Genomic DNA, 20685 nt, shown 5'->3' on the forward strand with positions numbered 1-20685 from the left:
ATTCTCCTAACTCACTCAACTTTACCTGACAACAACCAGATACCTTTATTTGCTCTGTTTAGAACACCCGCATTTCAGTCCAGCATATACTTCTTGGATGTCAATCATTAAATGTCTACAGAACTCAAATTTTCTAAAACCAAAATAGCCTTAGCTCTTAAATTACAATCTACTAATTTCTATGTCTGTGCAATTAATGGGTACGTATTTAAAATCTTTAATTACATTTCTATTTTTTTGTTTTGAACATTTCGCCTAAACAATTCATTATTTTTTGCTTTAAACCAAAAAACAACACTTTTAAGCCAATCAAACACCGGATAGTTGACGAAAAATTATGAATACTAAATGTCCGTATAATAACACTACCAATTAAATGTAATTATCAAGTACTTTTGTATCTATGTAATACTTAATCCAAATTATTTTGCTAAAATCCAGAAATCCCTTTAAATTTGTATCTGCTAAAATTTCTCTAATTATTGATGTGTACGTGTTTTCACTTCCTGTAAAGTGGCAACGCTGTAAGTTTTATAAAGAAAATTATGAAGTGCGAGGTTTTCGCAGTCTTGCTGGTTAAGACAAGGAAATTGCCGTGAATAGTAAAAGTGGACCACTTAATCACGATAAAATTGCAGTCAGTTTTAAAAAGCAACGATCTAAATTATTTTTTTAATAAAAAACGAAGTAAATACCTCCTGCTGAATGAAATCACTCTAAAAAATAATCTGAAGTAGTGAGCGCAATTTAGTGAAATTATTACGTGTATTGATGGGGTGTTGGTGTACGTGAAAAAATGTGCTGAACAACGGAGAAGGAACGAGGACGAATACGACACATTTTTATACATTCGTGATAATTTAATTATTTTTTTATTGGAAGAAGGCAATGTTAATACGTGGATCAGAGTATAAGTGAGTTTTAGTTGGCCCCTTATTAAAGGGGCCAAAATAAAAGGTGAAAGCAGAGGAAAAATTCGAGACTCAACGAACATATCCGCTAATCAGCAAATAAGCAAAAAAACGAAAAGAAAATAGCAACGAGATAAAGAAGTAATAAAAAAAAAAAACGTTTGAGAAGGTGAATAATCGGTCGCTGTACATAAGTGCCTGTTCAGTGTGAAGCAACAACAATTGTCAAAGTGCTGCCAGTGAGATATATTTTTTTAACTTTTCAACACAAATAAACTTAAAAAATTATAAACTAGAAAATCGAAATAAAATAAAACAACAGCTAGGGATGACGACCATTGTATTCCAATTCTGCTGCGCAATTACCAAATCGAGCAAAACATATACTAAATAATAAATATATCAGCAATACGAAAACGTAAAAAGAGAAATTAAGAAACTGTCAACGTCATTCTTCCAATATCGCTTTCGATTTTATATTCTCTTTAGACACAACGTCAACGAATTTTCGTTAATTCGTTGCAATTGCCATTCGATTGAATTGTGCGAAATATATATTTTTTTTAATTTCGTTTTGTACATTGGCCACTCGCGTGCGCGTGTGTGTGAGATCATATTCTTTGGAAAGCTTCATTCAGTGCTATCACTGTCCTTGAAGCCCACTCCCGAGAACAGATCCCACATCGTGTGCCGTTGCCGTACAATCTTTGAATGGGACACCAGCTATGAACCAACTGAAATTCACGCTAGCGCAGATTGGTATTTTGGTCATACAACTGAACAAGAAAAATTTTGCTGAAACTAGTGAGAGCATAAACCAGGTAAATTTGATAACGTCTAAATGAAGGATATAAACATAATTCCAAAGTTTTAAACATCCAAAAGCCTTTGGTGTGACTTGCATATGCATATGTAAGTTAACATTTGTATGTTTCCATTAAAAGGCCATTTATTACAAGCTATTGTGTACTTAACGATGGGTTTTATTATCATGGCATAAGTGTGGACGGTAGTATTGGTTAGGGTGAAGGCAAATTTGATAATTATGGCGGTGGAGATGCATCATCACTCGTCTACATCGCGGAGTCTTCTTCATTTGTTGTTTGATTACTACTTTCATTCATTGAAAATAGACACAAATTATCACTGAACATACTCAATGCCAAGATTTTCTGTAGTTTGTTTTATTTTATTTTCGTTGCCACTTTTTCGAGATTTCAAGTTCGTTGTTAATTGTGTAAAAAAAGCTTTGTTTCAAGACTTTAGAAGTGAAAAGTGATAAAATTTAAAATTGTTTTGGGCTGATTTAGGAGTAATGCCCTATGAGTAATTTTAGGCAAAGTATAATGATTTACTTTGAGGAGATATTAAGGAGGGTTTCCGAACCAACCTATATAGCTCTCAAAATTTCGGAAATAATAGTTATGCAATTATTCGCCTTTAAAACATCTTTAGCATGATGGGATGAAGGTTATCGTCGGTAAGTGTTATTTTTTTTTTAAGGAGCCAGGGCAAAAAGGAGTTCTACGCAAAAAATACAGCGGCGTAGCCGAAGTTGGTCTGATTTTAAACTTCTGATACTCAAAATACAGACAAATCACATATTAATATATAAAGACAATTTATACCATTTAGTCCCCTTTTTTTTGTTAAAAAGTGAGCTTTCCGAAATAAATTTCAATATTTAATTAGAAAGCTATAAACGATTAGAGCGACCTGGTGTTTAACATTTAAAAAATATGTTTATCTCACATTATTGTAATGAAACCACATTTTTGCGAGGATTTGGAACCATTTCAGTATATAATGATATTAATATAAAAAAGCCGGAATAACATCCACTTGAGATATTTGACTTCAAATCATCTAATTTATTATCTATTTAGTATTTTTTTACAATGCTGTAAAGTCACAAAAACTAACTGTAACTGAACAATTTCTATTAAGTTTTTTGAAACCACTATTGACAACAGTGAACTTTTAACGGGAGGTTGTTCCGTTGTTAGATGTGCCTGTGATGTTAAATACTATAAAATTAGTCTAAAAAATCAGATTAAATTTTGAGCCATAGACAAAAATGTGTAAAAAGTCAAAGAAAAAGATTTTGGCAGGTATGAATGTATATGAACATATCGCTCATTTACTGCAAGAGTGTCACAATCCAAAAAAACAACATTTTCAATTTACTATGCCTCACTAAGTAAAAAAGAAGAAAGATTGTCATGTAATGAGATTATGTTAATTTATGTCGCCATGCCATTTTTACCTAGCATAAAAGAGCTGGTGGTTATCTAATAATTTTTTTTTGATTATGACATCATTGAAGTACATGATTGATATGCACGAACAATGCTATCAAGAACTATTCTTAGGACTCATTTGTAAGCACTTTAGGTCAAGATGATATATGTATATATTTATATGTATATGTAAATATATAATTGCAACTTACACCCTTTCCGGTGCTTGGCCGAGCTCCTACTCCTATTTGCGGTGTGCTTCTTAATTTTGTTCCACAAATGGAGGCCCTGCAGTGTTATGCCGCTTCGAAGCGCAAATGGTTTTTTATGAGAAGTTTATCCATGGTAGGAATACATTCGGGGATTTGCCATTGCCTACGAAGTACGACCGCTAAATAAATAGGTAAATCGTCGTATTAGCTTCTCACAATTAGTAGTATTTTGTGCAAGCTATTATATGACTTATAGCTGAGGAAATTGTATTTCTATGCAGAAAGCCACATTGACAACACGTTCGCTGCCAAATCGGTCGATCCCACAAATCCGTACGTTAAGGCCAATATGCATTTAACTAGGCGGGTACACGATACAGGTTTGCGAAGACATTAACACTTATCTAACTCATCGTTGCTGGCAATGATTTTTCGAAAAAAAGAAGATTTGGCAAATATATCAAATTGTCTTCTGTATACCCACGGTATTCAAAAAAATTTCGTTATGGCATATTCACGATTTGCGCAACTTAGTTGTTGTAACAACATAAACAATCTCGCAAAGCTTTTGGGGAACACTGGTGAAGTAATCGTCCTATGCCAGACATAAATCCAGGTTATTCCCGTAACGTAGAACCTACTGTCAAATATCTTACAGAAATGAACGAATCTTCAAAATGCAAGTTAAAAGTTGACATACGGCAGCATTATTTTAACAATTTTTACGAACACATCAGCAGCTGTCAATGGACATCTATTAAACGAACTCTCTACGTTGAACAGAAAAATTTGCTTCGTCAAGTTTTTGCTTCCACTCGTTTCTCCTCGCTAATCCAATCATTTTTGCCGACGCCATTACAGTTTGCAAAGAAAATTTCTCATTAGTGGTTTTGTGGTTCTGTGATTTAATTGTAATCTTATTTTTTGATATAAAAAGCTTTGAAAAATGCAACTAAATGAATACAAATTAAAGCCCTAACACAGGGCTTCAAAAATCATTATTGACTTGTTAGTGAAATTGTGGAAATATGCTTTAAAAACGTTCACAAAAGTTGACGTACTTTTTCTTTTTTGATTTTGTTTCCTATTTTAACTGGTCATTGGTCGCTTTCATCGTCGTGTCCGCTGCATTGTCGCCTGTAAGCTTGTTTAGTTTCGTCATATACGCACAAATATTTGCAGAAGTTCGGGTGCATGTGAGAAAGGGAAACGAACGATTTACATTTTTTAAAACTATTAATAAGTGGGCATTAATGATACAGTTTTTAAAGAAAGCTTCGAACTGGCAGAATTTTATATAAACGTGATATAAAGAAGAAAACAGATAAAGCTGTGATTGGAAACTACTATAATATACTGACATACATATAGGAAGAAGAAGGGCAAACTCGAATAAAGTGAGGTATAATCCAGATAATAAGGATTACCGAAAGTAAGTATGTGGCTAAAAAGTGTATTAAAAATTGTTAGTCGTTTTTTAGACAAAATGTATAAGTTTGCAAAAGCAGTGCCTTGATTAGTGGAAAAAATACCTTTTGCTGGAGACTGAGAAGGAAATAATATTGTAGTGTGTGTAGAGTTGTCTCTTTTTTTTTCGTCAAGTTTTTGTTTCTTATTAGTTGGACTTCCAATCAGAGGGGCAGAGGTGAGAGTACTGCAATGTTACAAAGCAACCAGCAATGCAGGGAAGCTCTTCCAGTGTTTCATGAATCTTCGTTCGTTTATTAGTGTTTTTTGGAAGGACATTATGTTGCAGGATATTTTGATATTGCATATTGTGTTAATATACCAAATGAAAAGTTTGTACTTCGTAAAATATCAGTTTGTTTTCTAGTAAGAAACACAAGACGTTGGTCAAGGTCGGGATATTATTAATTTTTTTTTACCCATTTCCCTTCAAAAAGACATCTCGCTTATGGAATTATTTTAAATTTTAGGAATATTTCTGGGTTGCCTAAAAAATTCAGTAACAATTTAATCATAATTATACCATATCGGATTAAAGAAAAATTGTTCTATTTCTTTTCGTTTCATGGAACTCATTTTCGTGTTAAACTTTTTAAAATGGTTCATATCTTTTGAGGTGTGATTGGTATTTAGTTACCTAACATTGTTATGATTATATACCCCTCTATCGAGCAGCTATTGTAATTCGCTTCCCAATGATATCAATGAAATTCACTCGGATGTGGATTACCGGACATGCCAGTATATCAGTTTTATCCTATAAATTCTGAACATATTACTAGAGTTCGACTACACTCATATTCTTTAGAAACGGAAATAACTTAAGTATAGTGAAATTATTATTGTCCACAGTAGAAGTCGTCGCGTTCAAAATATACAACCTATGGTACCCGGTGTATATTCCGTCGAGGAGTAAGTTGTTGCCTATTTTACAGAAAACCGAATAGTTTTAATAAATATCATTAAATCCAATTTCATCGAACATTTTATTATTTGCCATTACTAAATCCTAAATATTTTATTTTAATGAACAGTATATTAAAGAGATTGGCTTGGAAGCGGACCGCCATTGTTTGCGCTGCCTATTCTCGGCCATCAATTTTACTGATACGACGTCAACAAGTCCCAATTCGAACTACAATTTCATAGTACAAGCACAAGCGAAATTACTTGGTGCTCAGTTGGAAAACCAACTATCCAGAGCGTCTGTCATATCGAATATATGCTTTGCCGTCGACCATTGCTTTCCTCAACAAAAGGTATTTTGCTTACTTTGTACACAAATTATTGTTGTCTAAATAATTGCCTATATTTTTAGACTCTTAAACCGACACCGCAACTCATTGCGCAAATAGCTAAATTAACAGGAATAAGTAAACTCTGTGAAGTGGTATTGTCAATAGCATTAACACACTCAACCCAACCTGATTTAAGTGAATACTCTTTGGAACATTTGAAACGTTCATTTCCCGAGCTTATTGAATCATTTTTGGAAAACAAAGACTCTACCGCTTCTATTGGAAGCAATTTACAAAACGTTTCCATAGATATCCTGCAACTAATTATCGTTTATCTAGACGAGTTTGTTAGCAAACAACTCAGAAACAATTTTTTTGATATATTACGGAAACAGTTTCCGCTAGAGCGTGCTTCAATCATCTTAGCACCACATTTATATCGTCAAACAACTCTTTGTGCTAACGAGACTGTATGTTGTGAATCCACATCATCATTGGAGGTTTTGGATGCAGAAGAAGTTTATGACAAAGACACTACTATTACGACTGCAGATGGGGGCGTTGCTAGCCAGCATTTGACTGAAATTGGCATTGAAGATATCTATGACAATTTATGCGAGACGATATTTACAACACAGGTAAGATGAAGATTTGTTTATATGCAATTTTTTTACGAATGAAACAAACAAACAAACTTTTATTATGCAGGTGAATAGTAATATTATGGACACATCCTGGATTAATTTAATCCTAGAGATTGGTTACGAATTCACATCAAGCGTTGAAGAATGTAAGAATCATCTACGTTGTGGTTCGCGCGAACTTCAATCACAGGATGTGGCCAAGATCATTGGCCTTATGTGCCGTAGGCACTCGTCGCTACTTGACTGCAATGTGAATTTAGGAACACCTGCCAATTTTTGGCCTGGTCAGCAGGGTGCTGGGCCTGGTACGCAACAACAACAAAATGTGGCCAATAATAATGACGGCAGTAACGTTACGGGCAGCGGCGTTGATAAAGCAGCCAATGTAAATGACAAAAAAGACAAAGTCGGCGGTAATGCGGCGGGAACAACCAGCACTGAAACAACACAAGCCTGGAAACCGGATGCGTTTGTGCAGGCGTTAAAGGAGGTGGTGCCACAGCTGAATTGGAAGGAGGTGTGCTTGGGTAAGTGAGATTGCTTATTTTCATTTCCTTTCTTATTTTATAACTATTTAAAATGAATTTTATTAAAAAAATATCTTTTACAGAACTTGATCATCCGGAATTTATTATAAAGGATAGAATTGGCCTGGATCTTCTACTCACCATTTTCCGTTTGGGCACACAATCTGCTCTATTCCCACACCCAGAATGTATATATCGTCACTGGCAGAACGTGAACGGACAGCTATCGCTAATAGCGGTTATGCTAAAGAATCCAGATTTGTTTTCCTTTTCCGATTACATCTTCACTGCCGCACCAGTGGAGATGCTAAAGACACCACCGGATTCTGATAACAAAGAAGTGTGCGCTTGGAAATCGCTGCATTTAGTTGAAGTTTTGCTGTACATTGCCGATCAAGGGTACTATCCACAAGTGATAGAATTGTTCAAATTCCCAGCGCAACATAGCCCGGATATACTATTTTTATCGTTATTACACATCAATCCACCAATCACTGCATTACGACAGGAACTTTTCAGTCAACTCATACCGACGTTCCTTACAAATCATCCAAATTCAGGTGTAGTCCTGCTAAATGCATGGAATTCCGCAAACTTCGGTGTCGTTTTACGTCCTATCGTTATGCAAGCCATGTCAGAATGGTACCAGCGCGGCACCGAATACGACCAGGTTAAGCTGTCGCGTATACTCGATGTAGCGCAGGATTTGAAAGCACTATCCACGCTGCTCAATGAACGTTCTTTTCTATTTGTAATCGATTTAGCGTGTTTGGCATCGCGTCGTGAATACCTAAAATTGGAAAAATGGTTAAGTGATAAGATACGCGAGCATGGTGAGCCTTTCATTCAAGCAATACTGAAATGTCTACAACGTCGTTGCCCACAAATTACAAATGCCAAAATACCGGAAAGTCAGCTGCCATCAAAACAGGCCCAGCTACCACCTGAAACGGTGACAACAATGTTGCAATGCTTACAAGCCTGTATTGTCAATGTTCCACCAGAAATAGCTGACCTTATAATGCAAATGACAGCAAACTGCTCAATTATGGCAAATAAAGCAAGAGCTGCCGTACCACCATTAGTGCCACAACTGCAAGGTGTAATGCGTGGACATCGCGGAATGGATATGGGCGGTGGTGTACCAGGAGTTCCACCACCACCTTTTTCTGCTAATCTGAATGCACAACAAATGTTTGGTCCCACAATGGATACGCTATCAAACTTAACAACAAACATAGCCAATTTAAATCTTGGTGGTCCGAATGGAGCCTTCAATTTCGGAAATGTTTTAGGTAAGTTACGAAGACTTCAAGGCTTTATTTATTCATCCGACTATAGATAAGGCATATAACATATAGGACTAACATATAAGGATATTGCAAGTTAATGTCCATGCTAGAAATTCTAGGCTTATTTATTTATTTATTCGGCCTAATACTTAAAACTATACAATTCATAATGTGAATTTAAATTCTAGATAGTCTAATATCTGAAATCAGATTACAATGTTAAAAAAAAAAATTAAATGAAATTCGAAATACAAAACTATGATATCCGACATATGTCCGCTGCGGCTTAAGTTACATGGTCCCTTTGATCAGTCCAATTTTTGACTACTTTTTCCAATAAATCTAAATGTGCCTGAGCAGCAAAAATGCGACACTACCGATGGTTTTTAGCTTCAATTTTTGCACGAGATGTATTTTATTGGCACGTTAGCCAAGATCGTTACGTGAAATTTGTACGTAGACGAAGCACAAAGGCCAACAACTTGAGAACGACGACGAATCTACATTTCGGCGTCTTCTTCAAACACTTGGCGAACTGAATTTTTATCTATTTTTTCTTCAAACTAAATTTCCACAATTTGGAAGCGTTGTTCTGACGTTAAACGTTCCAAGATGACTTGTCAAACCTTACTGAACAGAAATGTCAACACAGTTTCCCATTTTCAGCTGTCAAACCATAGGTATCGATATCGATAATTCTGCTACAACAACAACATATCGATAATGCTCATTATCTACATAATATGTCAATGATAGTCGCCTAGAAAACTTGCCTTACAAATCAAACAACCAAATTAAAAAAGTTCTTAGTACCTTTTTAAATTTTGTAATAAACATTTATTTTAATATTTTGAAATATAAGAATTATAAATACTTGTTCATTCATATTCGTATGTTTATATTGGTGTAATTAAAAAATAATAATTCTTAGGTAATTTGGCGTCCACCCCAGCTTCTCCGTCGCGTCTTATGAACCCAGCTGCCAGTCCATATCCCCTCAATGCAATGCAAATACCGCCACCAAATGTCGGCAATTTGGCACGTATGCCACCAACAGCACCGCAGCCCACGCCTACACCACCCAATCCCATCAATCCGGGCATGGCCGATCTGCAGGGGCCTGTCTCCAAGGAGGTTGAAGATGAGGCCAATTCATATTTTCAACGTATTTACAATCATCCACCACATCCCACTCTCTCCATTGACGAAGTACTTGATATACTGCAACGTTTCAAGGACTCCAATATACGTCGTGAACAAGAAGTTTATCAATGCATGCTACGTAATCTTTTCGAAGAATACCGCTTCTTCCCACATTATCCCGAAAAAGAATTACAAATCACCGCACAATTATTTGGAGGCATTATTGAGCGTAATCTAGTGCCAACATGCGTGGCATTAGGTTTAGCTTTGCGCTGTGTTTTGGATGCATTACGCAAACAGGATTCGAAGATGTATAATTTTGGCATAACAGCATTGGATCGTTTCAAAAATCGTCTTCATTCCTACAACAAATACTGCGAATATATTCGCTCCATTGCACATTTTCATGAGTTTCCACCGCATTTGATACAGTACGTGGAATGTGGCTATTTACAACAGGAGCCACCACCAGCTAAAATACAAATGTTGATGTCGGGAAGTGGACAACAGGCACCGCCCGATTCAATTTATCGCAGCAATTCAGTGACCGGTAAGTTTGTTTTCATAAAAATTACCATAGTTAGTAGAAAATTGAACGTGAATCGATCGAACAGTGGGTCAGGACAGGTAGTAGTAATAGTGATAGTGAGAACAAATATAAGAACTAAATTTATTAAATTAATGCAAGTAATGAATAATAAGTAAAAATAATGCAATTACTAAATATAAAAATATTATTATAATATTATTTTATTTATATTTTCAGTACTTTACATTAGCTTGAATTATTTCTTTTATTCCTAATGAATTCTACACATTTTTGCTTAAATTCTCTCTATCTAGACTTGGTTTTTGCTTCCTTTGGGTGATAAATTTTGAGGTATCGGATTTTAAATTAGAATTAAACAAAGAAAATTCAAATTGATCTGGGGACAACCTTAATTTTTTCTGTATAGAACCATTCATGACATTTATTTTTTAAAGATAATGCCTTTCAAATGTTGGCCGCAACTGCTCCGTAATTCAGCCATCCATAAACAACAATTTTGAATGACTCGATGGAAGACTTCGGTCGGAATCTCGTCAATAACTTTAGTAATCTTGGCTGCCAATGCCTCAATCGAAGTTTGTTTATCCACAAAGCATTCAGACTTTACATACCCCCACAAATAAAAGTCCAAAGGTGTGTTGTTGTTGTTGTTGTTGTTGTAGCAGCATAAACATTCCCCATACTTACATACGGGGAATGCTGCTAGAGTGACAGTCCTTGGCCGAATATAAATCCGGGGCGTTTCAGTAACGTAGAACGGACTGTCGTGGAAACGGTTGTTGTTCCAAAGGTGTGATATCACACGGTCTTGGTGGCTAATCCACTGGTCCGAGACGAGAAATAAATTGCTCACGAAACGACGACACAGTAAATCCATTGTTTAACGTGCTGTATGACAAATAGCGCCCTCTTGTTGGAACCAAATGCTGTAGAGATCACGGGTTTCAATTTCCACATCAAAAAGTCGTTTATCCTGGCGCCTATAGACCAATGGCTGTTCTTGAATGGTTTCGGGTTGCTATTCAGCCCAAATATGCTTATAGACGTAGCCCTCGCCTCATTTGAAATTGTGTTTTTGGGTGTTTCTTTAAAAGCGTGTAAAACGGAAACGAAACAAGATTTTTTATTTTTGTTTTCAGTATTTTATGTTTTGATTCATTGCTAAAAAATAAACTTTTTTTTTGCCACACGAGGTTCATTCAAAAAGTTGTCAGCCTTCAAAAAATGAAACAGATTACGCCTTTCGAATTCGCCGTGTCGTAAGAGCGAAACAAGCAAGAGGAAGGGGAATTACCATACCTGGTTGTGAAGAAGAAGATTAGGCGAAAGTAATGGAAGCAACCAAACACAAGAAATTATATGCACACACACGTACTTTCTAATCACCGCATCTTCCGCATAAAAACGGAAAAACTGCGTTTGGAGGCTTTATATTAATTTGTGCTTTCACAATTTTTTATTAGTTTGATTAGTTTAAATCGCACAAATCACAATATTACCAAACCAATCACTGAATTTTCATGCAATTTTTCCTACTTTTGTTTGTTTTGTTCGTTTGTTTTGTATTGCTAACTGAGCTGACGTCAGATTTGCCAAAATCGCGAAAAATAAAGTAACTGTTTTTTAATGGCGCCACCGTAGATACTGAATTCGCCTTGTTTTTAAATAATACAGGGATAAAGATAAGCTGGTACAGGAAATCAAATAGAAGGAAATAAAATAGATTAGTTCAAAGGTTGGGAAACAAATTTCTGTCGAAGATAGAAAAAGGACTGGCGGATCAGACTGGGGTTTTTTTGAAATACAAAGTGTACTTGAATAAAACAATATTGATTCCAGAGCTGAAACGTAACATTCGGATCTCAATGCGATAATGCGTGAGCGAGTCCTTGATTTTTTAATAAAATTTTAATTCTCATATGGCAGCCTGTGGACGTGCTTATGGTGGGCATTTAAATGATGTAATTTTACAGAGCGGCCGCCGTAGCTGAATGGGTTGGTGCGTGACTACCATTTGGAATTCACAGAGCGAACGTCGGTTCGAATCTCGGTAAAACACCAAAAATTAAGAAAAACATTTTTCTAATAGCGGTCGCCCCTCGACAGGCAATGGAAAACCTCCGAGTGTATTTATGCCATGAAAAAAAGCTCCTCATAAAAAATATAAGCTCGGCCAAACACCCAAAAAGGGTGTACGCGCCTCCTCCTCCTCCTCCTATTTGTGGAGTGCGTCTTGATTTTGTTCCATAAATGGAGGGACCTACAGTTTCAAGCCGACTCCGAACGGCAGATATTTTTATGAGGAGCTTTTTCATGGCAGAAATACACTCGGAGGTTTGCCATTGCCTGCCGAGGGGTGACCGCTATTAGAAAAAACTTTTTCTTAATTTTTGATCTTACACCGAGATTCGGTTACGGCGGCCGCCGTCGTCTTTTGAAATACCCTTTGTATTCGTTCTGTCGAGATGTTGTTTGAATAGAATTTTATCATAATTTAAAATTTGTGTGTATTTATGAATAACCGCTTTTATTTCTAATTGGCTATTAGAATCGTCTTATTATTTGATATTTTTAGTTGCGGTGGGATACTACTATTTGTTTTAAGAATGTTTGGGGCTACATAGGCTATAGACAATTGAAAATGTTATGATTCTTGTGTAACGGTTAATTACAGACTTCCTTTATTTTGATTAGATATTGATTAGATATTGATAACTGCCACACATCAGACCGATAAAAAATGTGAGCTTTTCTTTAGAGAATTGATATTCGAAAATGCATGCACCTATTTCTAAGACAAACTTAGCGTTTCCACGACAGTCGGTTCTACGTTACCGAAACGACCCGGATTTATATCTGGCCAAGGACTGTCACTCCAGCAGCATTCCCCGTATGTAGGTATGTGCTGCTACAACAACAACAACAAACTCCTTATTATTCCTTCACTAGCAAGCATCGCATTGGATATATACAAATGTTAAATAGACAAATTCTTTCCAATTGACTTTTCGAATTGAATTTTGAAAAATGACCATCAATTTCAATCCCTACGTCATTTTCGTTTAGTGCAGAGATGGTCGCTGGGTTTGTTAGAAAACACTACTTTTGAGGTACCTCCACAGAAAAAAGTCGATAGGGGCAAGATCGGGCGACCTGGGTGCCCAGGATGTGTTACCGAAACCACTTATCATGGGCCAATAAGAGGCACCGTCTGCAGAAATTGCATGCCCTCGACGATTTTCAAAAAAATTTAGTCCAATTATTCCACTGCTGACAATGCACACCAAACCGGCAGTTTGGGTCTGTGTAGTGGATTTTGACGAATGAGAGGCAATTTTGCTTATTTACACTTCCATTTAAATAAAAATGGGCCTCATCGCTCCAAAAGTGACAAATCTTGATCAGATTAAAATCTGGGTTATTCAAAATCTATCGTCGGGGGGAACGCCTTCAAAATGTTCTCAAAGTACTTTCAAACTTCAGAGAATTTATTCGACAGAAAAGGGGCGATACTGTTTGCACTACAGTGCATTTATGGGTTCGTCGTATACTAACAACAAAAAAATAACATACCTGACATAAATATGCATAATCTGGCAATATTTGGACCTGAGTGTCCCGGCCATTGAATTAACATCATCAATATCATTATTACAACATTTGTTAAGAAATTTTTAAGCGCCTAGCTAGAACCAGATATAGGCAGTTTTTCTATTCGAGTACAATTGTAAGTTTAAGTTTCCAAGCAAAAGTTTTTAGCTTCCATATTTTGTTGATACGAATCAAAAGTTAATTTTTATCTAATTCTTATGTTATTCTCTACTTAATTTGAAGGTAACTTAGTAACAACACCAACACAACAAAAACCAATGGTTGTTGCTCAGTCTATACATGCTTCGCGTATGAAATCCATCGCCACCGCAACTAATATCGATACGTTATTGGTCGCCAATCAGGAAGAAAAAGTCACTATACCACCCGAACCGGTTCAGGACAAAACTGCATTCATATTCAATAATTTAAGTCAGCTGAATATACCGCAGAAATGTGAAGAAATTAAGGAGATTATGACTAAGGAATATTGGCCCTGGCTGGCACAGTATTTGGTGCTGAAACGCGCTTCATTGGAGTTCAATTTTCATACATTGTATTTCAATTTCTTGGAGGCATTGAAGAATCCTGAAATCAATAAATACGTAACCAAGGAGACTTTGCGCAACATCAAAGTCTTACTGCGTTCTGATAAGGGTGTGGTGAATTTCTCCGATCGCAGTTTGCTAAAAAATCTGGGTCATTGGTTGGGCATGATGACACTGGGTCGCAATAAACCTATTCTACAAATTGAATTAGACTTGAAAACATTATTAGCCGAGGCATATCACAAAGGACAACAGGAATTACTCTTTGTTGTGCCATTTGTGGCAAAGATTTTGGAGTCGTCAAATAAGTCGAAGGTTTTCAAAACACCAAACCCCTGGACAATGGCTATCATGAATGTGCTTGGTGAATTACATCAGGAGCCTGAATTGAAACTTAATTTGAAGTTTGAAATTGAAGTGCTTTGCAAGACGTTAAATATTGAGTTGCAGAAACTGAAGCCAATTGTCTACTTGAAAGATCCTTCACGTTCGATGAATATCGAGCATCAGATGTCGCAACCTAAACCGAAGAATATCGAGGCACCGCCACAACAGCAGCAACCGTCACAAGGTCAAACCCCGGGACCCGGTCAAATGGGTCCCAACGATCCAGATGCACAAGCTTTGCTTATGGGCAGTGGTAGTGCTATTGGCGGCGGCAGTGGTGGCGGTGGCGCCGGAGGAGGAAATGTACCAGGCGGTGTAGTGCCTTCACCTAGCATCAGCAACGAATCAGCCGGACAGGTCATTATGCAAGCGCCAGAACCGCGTTTCTCTTTTGTGGAAATTAATATAGCCAATTTCCATCTCATCGCTCAACATGTGGTACTTTCGCCAAATATTACCTTCTTGCATGCCAATCCCGGCTTAAAGCATATTGTGCTGAATGCAATTGAACGCACAATCACTGAATGGCTGCAACCAGTTGTGGATCGTAGTGTACGTATTGCTGTGACAACCACAGAGCAAATTGTTCGAAAAGATTTTGGGCTCGATCCAGATGAGAATCGCATGCGTACAGCTGCACACCAGATGGTGCGCTATTTGTCAGCCGGTATGGCAATGATTACTTGCAAGGACTCCTTATCCCAGACATTGACAAACAATATACGTAAAGCTTTCCTATCGGCGCTGACTGGCGGTCCTGGCTACCAAGAAATCGAAGCAGCCGCATTGCAGCTTAGCAATGACAATGTTGAACTCGCTTGCGCTTTTATACAAAAGACAGCAGCTGAGAAGTCAACTCCTGAAATAGACCGCCGCATGTCCACCGACTTCGATACACGCAAAATGACTAGAGATGAAGGAGGGTATGTATCTCGTATACATATATTTTTTATAGTTTTAAATTGAAAGATTATAAATTAAATACAATTTCCAATTTTTTAGACGCTTCTATGACACGCAAACATTGGCGTATCAAACGGAGCGCATGCCAGAACAGGTTCGTTTAAAAGTAGGCGGCATACCACATACACAATTTGCTGTGTACGCGGAGTTCGCACGCAACATACCAGGCTTCCAACCGATGACTGAGCGTGATATTGCACTATTCTTGCCCAAGCCTCAGGAGATAGCACCTGCTTCTTTCGGCACCGACGAATTGGGTCTCATGTATGCCGATTTAGCTGGCAAAATGGAAGCATTTCTGAACAGCACGATAAATGTATCCACTTTGCAGCTGCAGGCTGGCAAAATGCATGCGTTGCTCAACGCGCTTATGGTAACAAGGCGTATACGTGATAACGAATCGGCACTCAACCTTTTAACACGCGTTGTGGAGGGCTTAGTTGAAGGTCTGGTGAACATACCAGAGCACATCGAGCAAATGAAGTTGTACCGGGATATACATTTGCGCATATTGACCTTGTTGCAGAACACATTTGGTGCCGGAGTGACAGAGCGCGCAATTACGAAATGCATCTTCGATATACGGGAGGAAGTGCGGTACAATGTGGAAGCGACCAAATTGCTTATAACTTCCCATTTCATCAATGTGCCACAATTCGATTTGTTGTTGCGGGAAGCCATGGATAATGGCAATAATTACATGGCAGTAACGTTTGCTATGACATTGATGGAACGTCTGCTTGATGGTCGCTCGAGCACCACATTAGAGACAGAAATGACTGGCACATTTGAGATGCTGGGACGTTTACCACAGAATCGTCATCGGTACCCAGAGGCGCTGACCCATCAAATAGATATGATGGATGCCGGACCATTTGGCGGCGCTGAACGTTATTTGGCTGGCGCTACGCAATACATGCACTCGGGCATGCAACATGTGCGGGTGAGTGAAATATCGTAAATTTTAAACTTTGATTTAAATGATTTTTTATTATTATTACTTTTTCATATTCGATAGTCGAACGACTGCGATGATCCACCTGGTTTGCAAGAGAAGACCGAATTTCTGCTAAAGGACTGGGTGTCCATCTACAATCAGTCTAACAATATGTCACGTGAAACCAAGATCTTTACCTCATTCGTACAAAAGATGAATATGTACGGAATTTTGAAAACCGATGATTTGATAACGCGCTTCTTCCGGCAAGCAACACAAATTTGCATTGACTTGGTGTATCGCATACTCAACGATCCTAACAATTCACCATTGCAAGCGCGCACCAAAATCTTCCACTGGATGGACGCATTTGTGCATTTAATTGCCCTGCTGGTACGCCACTCTGGCGAATCGGGTAATCCAACGACGAAAATCAACCTGCTGAACAAGGTTCTGGGCATCGTTCTAGGTATACTGCTACAAGACCAAGAATTGCATGGCACCGCATTCCAACAGCTCGGCTATCATCGCTTTTTCGTGATGCTATTCCTGGAGCTGAGCTCGCCCGACGCAGTGCTGGAAAGTCTAATGCACAGCATTATGACTGCATTTTCTCACACGTATCACCTCCTAAATCCAACGTTGGCACCCGGATTTTGTTACGCTTGGTTAGAGCTGATCTCACATCGCATTTTTATCGGACGTATACTCGCACAAATACCGCAACAGAAGGGATGGCCATTGTACTCACAGTTGCTACTCGATCTGTTCCGCTATTTGGCACCATTCTTACGGAACGCCGAGCTAGCGAAGCCCGTACAATTGCTGTACAAGGGAACGCTGCGCGTTCTGCTCGTTCTATTACACGATTTCCCTGAATTTTTATGCGACTACCACTTTGGCTTTTGTGATGCAATACCGCCAAATTGTATCCAAATGCGCAACATAATATTGGCTGCTTTTCCACGTAATATGCGCCTGCCCGATCCTTTCACGCCCAATCTAAAAGTGGATATGTTGGCGGAGACTGCCACGGCGCCTAAAATTTGCTCCAACTACGTATTCAATATACAACCGGCGAATTTCAAAAAGGATCTCGACTCGTATCTAAAAGCACGCGCACCAGTTACTTTCCTCTCAGAGCTGCGCTCACATTTGCAAATCTCAAACGAACCCGGTTCACGTTACAACATTCCGCTGATGAATGCGTTGGTGCTGTATGTGGGCACGCAAGCTATTTCGCACATAAGGTAATTACCAAAAATTTGAGTTTGTGACAGTTTGAAAATAATTTTTTTTTGATTGCCCGCACAGAAGTAAAAATTTCGTACCCAATACATCAAACATCGCGCACAGCGCACACATGGATATTTTCCAGAATTTGGCCGTTGATTTGGATACCGAAGGACGCTATCTCTTCCTGAATGCAATCGCAAATCAGCTGCGTTATCCGAATAGTCATACGCACTATTTTAGCTGTGCGGTACTACATCTCTTCGCCGAAGCGAACTCAGAGGCGATTCAAGAGCAAATCACACGTGTACTACTTGAACGCCTTATTGTGAATCGTCCACATCCATGGGGTTTGTTAATCACCTTTATAGAACTGATTAAGAACCCCATCTACAAGTTCTGGGATCATGACTTTGTGCATTGTGCCCCAGAGATTTCAAGGTAAGTGTCGCATAGGATCTAATATTGGTGAGAAAACCTGTGCATACATTTTTTTTATACCTACATATAACAGTAAGTAACTGGTTTTTTTGAATTTTGTAAGGGAGATAAAATGTTTTCCCCCTTATTTGCTTAGGTTATTCGAATCGGTGGCACGTTCGTGTATGGTGAAGAATCATCCGCCGCAGATGAACAATATGGATGGCGAAATTCAGGAAATCAATTAAAGCTGAACTACAACAATAAAAACAACAACTGTAAGACAGCAGAGTTCTTACACTATGGATGGTGGTAACGGCCGTAGTGGTGGAAATGGGTGGTGGTAGTTGTAAGAATTTGTGTATTTGAATGGGATCTGTTGGCGACGATGGCGGCGTTGTCAGCGGCCCGCAGCCGTCCATTATCCACTATGCGTGCACTGGCATCCCATTGAAACAAAAGTAGCAGAAGATTAAAAAGTTTTTTTAAGCTAAAGATACAAAAAAATATAATTGATTTATGAATTAAGAGATTGCAACTTTTTTAAAAAGAAAAAACTAAAAAAAATGGAAAATTAAAAATGAAAAAGAAAACGAAAAAACCCCCCAAAAAAAAAAACATAATAATAATAATTTACTTGTAAGTAGTTTAAAATACACGATAAAGAGGAAGCAACACTTGAAAGAAATTTAAATTAAATTTATTAATAACTAATTGATGTATTATAAATATAAAATTAATTTGAACAAAACAACAATATAAATGCTAATTATTAAAAAAAAAATGTTTGTGTAAAAATTTCAAGTGGTTGGCAAGAGAAAAAACTCAAACGAAACATATAAAAAGGGAGAAAACGAGCGAAAACAATAAGAGATCAACTGAAATTAAATATAGCGGACAGGAAAAGTACTAAGAAAATTGAAGAAAGTGTATGCGAAAGAAACGAGAGCTGATAGTAAGCAAGATTTAAGACGAAAATGCTGCATTGCTGACCTGAAACACTGCGGCTAATCAATTTACAATTTTAAATCATTAAAAATAAACTAATAAAAAACCAAAATGGTAAGCATTAAGCGTAAATACATTAAAAAATCTATATATAGTAAATAAAAAGCTAAACTTTAAAAAAGAAAATTTCAAACAAAAAAATTGTAAAACCCAAAAATAAAAAAATAAATATTGACACAAACGTAATGTACATATTTGTATGTATAAATGAGAGTTAAAGAACGAAACGAAACAAAGAGAAAGGCAGTGTTGCGATAATTCTACGTTTGCTGCCGCTGTATCGTTCGACGCCGCGGCGAATGGAAAGAATATTTTTGTGTGTCCAAACGACACAAAAAAACTAATTAAACAAGAGTAGGAGAAAGTGCAATCTTACCAGCGCAAAAGCAAAGCTAAATCGTGCGCGGCGTTGCAAACAGCAGCAGCTAAAGCAAATGTTCGTATTATTTGTAAACAAAAATTAGGCGAACATGCTTTTAAAATATAATATAATTATGGCGACGGTGTGATGAAAAAAAGAAAGACAGAGAGAGAGGGTGTGGAAAAAGAGCGCAAGGCACAACACATTTTCGTTTACCAAAAATGGTTAATTAATGAGAAATAATTGCGGTTGAATACGCTCCGTCATGAGTGTGTATCCGTTTTTATTTTTATTTTATTTTCATTTATGATAACCGAGAATTTGTTGTGCACCTTTTATGAATTATATTTTAATTTTGCTTATGTGACTTTCGATTTTCAATGTGTTTCGGCGAAAGTGGCCTGACTTAATTTTTGCACACACACACACGCATACACAAACGTACACATGTATTTTAGGCGCGTGTACTTTCTCGTTTTCGTTTTTAATTAGCAATGTACAGTTTTAAATGAAATATAGATGAAAGTACCATAAAAAAAAACAGATAATACAAAACAAAAACAACTTAAACAACATATTAATAAAAATACATGTCATTGGAAAATTGTTTATTTCATTTGTTGTTTTACATCTGTGTCTTCAAGTTTATATTTTACTAACGCAAATGTTTTATGCGTGTTTATTGAAATTGGATTTAACTATTAATTACAATTTTTTTGCCAAGAAAAATTTTAATGCGCTCATATTTTATCAAAAGTAAAAGAAATATAAACCGAAAAAAAGAAAATGCAACAAAAACTCATGTGCTGAACGCAAGAACTGTATGTCATTGATCATTTTACTTGAATTGTATGTAATTAATATTAATATACTTATAATTTCTAATTAAATGTCTAATTGAAAACACAGTTATAAGATAAATGCATACTGAGTAATTATAATTATGATTAATTATAAATAAAATAATTGATGCTAGTGAATGAGAGCAGAAATTATATGCAGCCGAAGCGAAA

At 37.0% G+C, this 20685-nt stretch overlaps 1 protein-coding gene across 3 annotated transcripts; it reads left to right on the plus strand.

The window, feature by feature from the left end:
- The first annotated feature begins 546 nt into the window (after nt 1–546).
- On the plus strand, nt 547–20593 carry LOC129244982 (CCR4-NOT transcription complex subunit 1). Of its 3 annotated transcripts, none has more exons than XM_054882914.1 (11): nt 547–1732; nt 5865–6089; nt 6149–6706; nt 6777–7239; nt 7323–8534; nt 9463–10224; nt 14059–15673; nt 15753–16656; nt 16732–17900; nt 17965–18324; nt 18428–20593. In XM_054882914.1, exons 1-11 carry the CDS (start codon nt 1637–1639, stop codon nt 18549–18551), a joined length of 7488 nt encoding a protein of 2495 aa, XP_054738889.1. In that variant the 5' UTR covers nt 547–1636; the 3' UTR covers nt 18552–20593. The 3 variants fall into 3 exon arrangements, with proteins under 3 accessions (XP_054738889.1, XP_054738890.1, XP_054738891.1); XM_054882915.1 differs by having other exon boundaries at nt 18461–20593; XM_054882916.1 differs by lacking the exon at nt 547–1732 and adding an exon at nt 4405–4502.
- Nucleotides 20594–20685: the final 92 nt, after the last annotated feature.

The sequence above is a fragment of the Anastrepha obliqua genome, chromosome 4 (assembly GCF_027943255.1).
Source record: "Anastrepha obliqua isolate idAnaObli1 chromosome 4, idAnaObli1_1.0, whole genome shotgun sequence".
Taxonomy (NCBI): domain Eukaryota; kingdom Metazoa; phylum Arthropoda; class Insecta; order Diptera; family Tephritidae; genus Anastrepha; species Anastrepha obliqua.

Bases quoted from the DNA above. Each gene is read 5' to 3' on its own strand.
- LOC129244982 (XM_054882914.1), top strand. From the start codon at position 1,637: ATGAACCAACTGAAATTCACGCTAGCGCAGATTGGTATTTTGGTCATA. The intron at 6,090-6,148 runs GTATTTTGCTTA...CTATATTTTTAG, and splicing joins ATTGCTTTCCTCAACAAAAG to ACTCTTAAACCGACACCGCA. The intron at 6,707-6,776 runs GTAAGATGAAGA...TTTATTATGCAG, and splicing joins AGACGATATTTACAACACAG to GTGAATAGTAATATTATGGA.